The 5,844-nt window shown below is 41.3% G+C and overlaps 1 protein-coding gene across 1 annotated transcript; it reads left to right on the top strand.

Annotated features, from left to right (window-relative positions):
• The first annotated feature begins 3,378 nt into the window (after positions 1-3,378).
• Positions 3,379-3,759, top strand: LOC138891708 (uncharacterized). Its single transcript, XM_070175462.1, has one exon. The coding sequence runs from the start codon at positions 3,379-3,381 to the stop codon at positions 3,757-3,759; it is 381 nt and encodes a 126-aa protein (XP_070031563.1).
• Positions 3,760-5,844: the final 2,085 nt, after the last annotated feature.

Consider the following 5,844-nt stretch of genomic DNA (forward strand, 5'->3'; position numbering starts at 1 on the left):
TGGTCACCATCATGGCGTTCTCCTTATTATCCATTGGAACAAATGGTTCTACCTCTGCACCAGACATTCCCTCAAGCTGACATGATGTGGGGTTCTGAGGAAGATGAAGTTTTAGTTGGCATGAGGAAGCTGTTTCTAGATGAAGAAGATATGGACTGCAGTGCAATAGTTGAGGAGGATGAGGAGGAAGACCTTACCATTCAAACCATGGAGAAAGGAGTTGTTCTCAAGAACTGGACCGCTACACCATCTCGGGCCCATCGAGTTCCTGGGTAGCCTGGCAAAATATCCATGAATTACTTTAAAAAATAGTTTTGAGCATTTGAGAAAATTTTCAGTATTTTGTTTTGAAATGATTTCTCGAGCCATCGAGCTGCACTTGTTGACATTTTAAAGATTTTATTAATGCATTACTGCTTTTCGTGTTATTATTTTTTTGCAACTATACCACTCGGCAGCACTTGCCTAGTGACTAATATATAAATAAAATCCCAAAATGGGTCCAAAGCTTACAAGATGTCCAAACCAAAATAGAAGTTGCATTAAGCTACTAGCTATTAAAAAGATAGAAAAGCTAAAATCTAACGAACTAACTATTATAACATGATAAGTTGAATGCTTCCTTCTCATATTAGTGTATGTGAATCCAATTGTCATTGGCAAATACCAAGCAGCACCTATCAAGCTCTCACTAGGCGCCAGGGTATACTGTCCATAGGCTAAAATGAATTTCAAACATCTCCACCACAGAGTTGAAGCTAGCATAGTCTTCCAAGTGTAGCTACAATATGATCTCCATATGCAGTGGACTGATTTTGTCCAAGTATTAATCATGTGCTAACTCATCAAAATTAATGTGTATAAGAGGATCCTGGCTTTAGGTAGGTTTTGCAAGGCAAAAGCCAGGCGTGAGCTGGCTTTAGGCAGGCTTTGCAGGGCAAAAGTCAGGCTTGAGCTGGCTTTAGGCAGGCTTTGCAGGGCAAACGCCAGGCTTGAGCTGGCTTTAAGCAGGGTTTGCAAGGCAAAAGCCAGGCAAGAGCTGGCTTTAGCCAGGCATGAGCTGGCTTTAGGCCGGCTTTGCAAGGCAAAAGCCAGGAATGAGCTAGCTTTAAGCAGGCTTTGCAAGGCAAAGGCCAGGCTTTGAAATTGTGCCTTTTTGTGATCTTGTAAGCTCAGATCCTTCCCTACTAGAACCTTTAATGTAGACATCATTCTACACATTGCTAAACCATCCTCAGATTGAGCATGAAAGAATGCTAATACCACTGAGAAATGATTCAACAATCTCCAAAAATACCATATGATGGGTTTAGCATTTTCCTTAGCATTTGGACATATCAGAAGTAGGATAAATTGTACCATCCCCCACCTGCTTATCGCATTTTTTCTATACACTGTCAAAGCACCCCCAGAATGAGCATGGGACAATGCTAATACCATTGGAAAGTACCTTAATCGCATACTGAATGAGACAAATAAACATGCAGGTTTGTGCAGAGTCCAATCCTATGAAGCCATCAATCTGGGGTTCTTCTCTTTGCTATCCTAACCCTAAGGTTAGGTAATTGAGAGTGCTTTTCGTATTTATTATTATTTTTACATTTTTTGCCAGCATTATTATTACCTATCCCGATGGACCTACGACTGTGACGTGTAATGAGACAACGTAACATAAGGATAGTGATTCAGAGGATCTGGAAGATGATATAATATCTGGAGGAAATCATAAGAGAAGTAGAAAACTTTGAAAATAAACCAAAGTCTAAGTTGGAGGAAACTGAGGCCATTAACTTAGGGGATTTCGAAACGGTCAAGGAAACACGTATAAGTATTCATCTATCACCATCAGAGAAGGAAGAGTACATCATATTCCTAAAATAATGAAGATATCTTTGCATGGTCCTACGATGATATGACTGGTTTAAGCGCATCCATAGTGGCTCACAAGCTACCCACTAATCACATGTGTCCACCGGTAAAGCAGAAGCTCAGAAAGTTTAAGCCGGATATGAGTTTTAAGATAAAAGAAGAGGTCACCAGGAAAATCAAAGCCAAGGTTCTCCGAGTGGTCGAATATCCGAATTAGTTGGCCAACATTGTGTCAGTTTCGAAGAAAGATGGGAAAGTTAGAGTATGTGTCGATTACCGAGATCTGAATAGAACAAGTCCCAAAGATGATTTCCCGTTGCCCAACATATACATACTGATTGAAAATTGTCCAAGCATGAGCTCCAATCCTTTGTGGATTGCTTCGCAGGATACCATCAAATCTGGATGGATGAAGAGGGTGCCGAAAAGACAGCCTTCATCACACTGTGGGGGAGATACTGTTACAAGATGATGTTGTTTGGTCTGAAGAACGCTGGAGCCAACTACATGAGATCCATGGCAACCATCTTCCACTACATGATACACAAGGAAATAGAGGTGTACATGGATGACGTTATCATCAAATCTAAAAGGAGTTCGGATCACATAGCAGACTTGAAGAAATTTTTCGACTGGGATAATACAATTTGAAGTTGAATCCTGCAAAATGTGCCTTCGGAGTCACTGCTGGAAAGTTGTTAGGATTCATCGTCAGTCGTCGAGGGATTGAGTTAGACCCATCAAAAGTCAAAGCTATCCAAGACTTGCCACCTCCAAAGAATAAGAAAGATGTGATGAGCTTTTTAGGGTGCCTCAATTACATCAACCGCTTCATAGCACAATCAACCGTGATATAAGAGCCAATGAATGCTGAGGAAAGATGCTGTAACAAGCTGGACTGAAGAATGCCAGAAGGCCTTCGACAAAATCAAGGAGTATTTATCCAAACTGCCCGTTTTGGTCTTTCCAGAACCGGGAATACCTCTGTTGCTTTATTTATCCGTATTAGATGGAGATTTTAGTTGTGTTTTGGGACAACATTATGAAACTAGATGAAATGAGTAGGCGATATATTATCTGAGTAAGAAATTCACGCCTTATGAAGCCCGGTACTCTTTGCTGGAATGCACCTGCTGTGCTTTGACATGGATATACACTACATATCTCATATCAAGGATGGATCCGCTAAAATACATAGCAAAATGGCAAATATTGCTGAGTGAGCTCGATATCGTCTATGTGACTCAGAAGGTAGTCAAGGGGCAAGCATTGGTGGATCATCTGGCAGAAAATCCCATAGACGGAGAATACGAACCATTAAAAATGTATTTTCCCGATGAGGAGGTGTCATTTGTAGGAGAAGATATCACTGAGGCATATGATGGTTGGAGGATGTTCTTCGCCGGAGTAGCAAACTTCAAAGGGGTAGGTATCAGAGTTGTCTTAGTATCAGAAACCGGCCAACACTATCAGGTATCCGCTAAACTCAAGTTTACATGCACCAACAATATGGCGGAAAATGAGGCCTGCATATTTGGACTCGGGTTGTCCATTGACATGAACGTTCAGGAGCTGCTGGTAATCGGAGATTTAGATCTTTTGGTACACCAGGCTCTAGGGGAATGGGCTATGAAGAACACCAAAATATTGCCATATTTGCACTGTGTACAAGAGCTAACCAAGAGGTTCACAAATATAGAATTCAAACATGTTCCGAGGATCCAAAATGAGTTCGCAGATGCGTTAGCCACTTTGTCTTCCATGATACAACACCCAGACAAGAATTTCATTGATCCTATCCCAATAGGAATTCATAAGCAACCATCTTATTGTGCTTATGTTGAAGAAGAGACTGATGGAAATCCGTGGTTCCACGATATCAAGAAGTAGCTGGAAAAGGGAGAATACCCAGAGACTGCTACCCATACCCAGAAGCGCACGCTTCGAAGATTAGCCAACCATTTCTTTCAAAGCGGAGGAATTCTGTATAGAAGGACTCGTGACCTGGGATTACTACGGTGTGTCGATGCCAATGAGGCATCCAGATTGCTCAAGGAAATACATGCTAAAACCTGCGGACCGCACATGGATGGTTTCATCTTAGTCAAGAAGCTACTAAGAGCATAGTATTTTTGGATGACTATGGAAACAGACTGCATCAAGTATGTTCAGAAGTGTCACCAATGCCAGATACATGCTGACATGATACGAGTACCACCAAATGAACTCAATGCAACAAGTTCACCCTGACCTTTCTCCGCTTAGGGTATGGATGTCATCGGCCCAATCGAACCAGCTGCTTCAAACGGGCATAGGTTCATTCGGGTGGCCATAGACTATTTCACAAAATGGGTTGAAGCTGCATCTTATAAAGTTGTAACTAAGAAGGTTGTAGCAAAGTTTGTTCAGGACCGCATTGTTTGTCGATTTAGAGTACCGGGGTCAATCATTACCGACAATGCTGCCAATTTTAACAGTGATTTGATGAAAACTATGTGTGAAACATTCAATATCAAGCATATGAACTTCATAGCATACATGCCGCAAATGAGCGGAGCCGTAGAAGCCGCCAACAAGAACATCAAGAAGATATTGAGGAAAATGGTGGACAATTACAAACAATGGCACGAGAAGCTGCCATTTGCTTTACTTGAATTTCCGAAAATAATAATTTGTCAAATGCATGCACGGTTTTTGAAAATTCATTTCTATGGTAGCCAGACGTTACCCAGGATAACTCAAGCAGGGTCTCAAGGCGAAAGTCAAAGCAAGGAAATCGAGAGCACGAACCAACCGTTCCCTCACAAAACTCACAATTTTTCTTTGGATGTAGGCACAATGAACACGATAGGAAAATTCACAAATACAGACACACATCAAAATCACTACCTTCATAACGACAAAGTTTCCAAACGCAAATACATCAAGCTAAGAAATACTTTACTCTCTCGCATTTATTCATTGCTTTTCTTGCATTAGACTAAGCATTATCTTCACTCCTTGCATGAGGCTAAGAATTGCCTCCATTGTTGCATAAGGCTAAGCATTGCTTTTCCTTGCCAGAGACTAAGCATTGTCTCCACTCTTTGCATAAGGTTAAACACTGCCCTCACCACTGCATAAGTCTAAACATTGCCTCTCCTTACATGTGACTAAGCATTGTCTCCACCAGTGGCGGACCCAGGATTTTGTGCAAGTGGGTTCAATCTTAGAAGTATATAAATTTAGTAGTAAAATAGTAGTTATCAAGTGAGTTCAAATAAAATATTTATGCAAAATTTACATAGCTTTAATCCTAATTTATACATATACACAATATTATATTTTTGTGAAGCTGGTTCAGTTGAACCCGCTATCAATCACTTGGGTCTGCCACTGGTCTCCACTCCTTGCATAGGGCTAGGCACTGCCCTCACCTTGCATAAGGCTAAGCATCACCTTTCTTCACATGAGGCTAAACACTGTCTCCATTCCCTGCATGAGGCTAAGCATTGCCTCCATCATTGAATAAGGCAAAGCATTGCCTTTCCTTGCCAGAGACTAAGCATTGTCTCATTTTCTTCTATGAGGCTAAGCATTGCCTCCATTATCGCATAAGGCTAAGCATTGCCTTTCCTTGCCAGAGACTAAGCATTGTCTCCTTTCCTTGCATGAGACTAAGCATTGTCTCCACTCTTTGCATTGGGCTAGGCACTGCCCTCACCTTGCATAAGACTAAACATTGCTTTTTTTTTCATGAGACTAAACACTATCTCCACTACACTGCATAAGGTTAAGCACTATCTCCCTTCTTCGTATAGGGTTAAGCACTACTCTCATCTCATACAAGACTAAGCCTTGTCTTGTCTTGTCCTCGCATATAACTAAGAATCACATGGTTCCTCTATCAAACGATTATATCTTTACATCTCATGGGCTAAAACATTACCACATAGTCCGAAGGCGTCATAGTCCGAAGGCACCATCCTCATGGCC

This window comes from Nicotiana tomentosiformis, chromosome 5 (assembly GCF_000390325.3).
Source record: "Nicotiana tomentosiformis chromosome 5, ASM39032v3, whole genome shotgun sequence".
In the NCBI taxonomy this organism is placed as follows: domain Eukaryota; kingdom Viridiplantae; phylum Streptophyta; class Magnoliopsida; order Solanales; family Solanaceae; genus Nicotiana; species Nicotiana tomentosiformis.

Excerpts from the sequence above, each read along its gene's own strand:
- LOC138891708 (XM_070175462.1), top strand. The coding sequence starts at position 3,379 with ATGGCGGAAAATGAGGCCTGCATATTTGGACTCGGGTTGTCCATTGAC.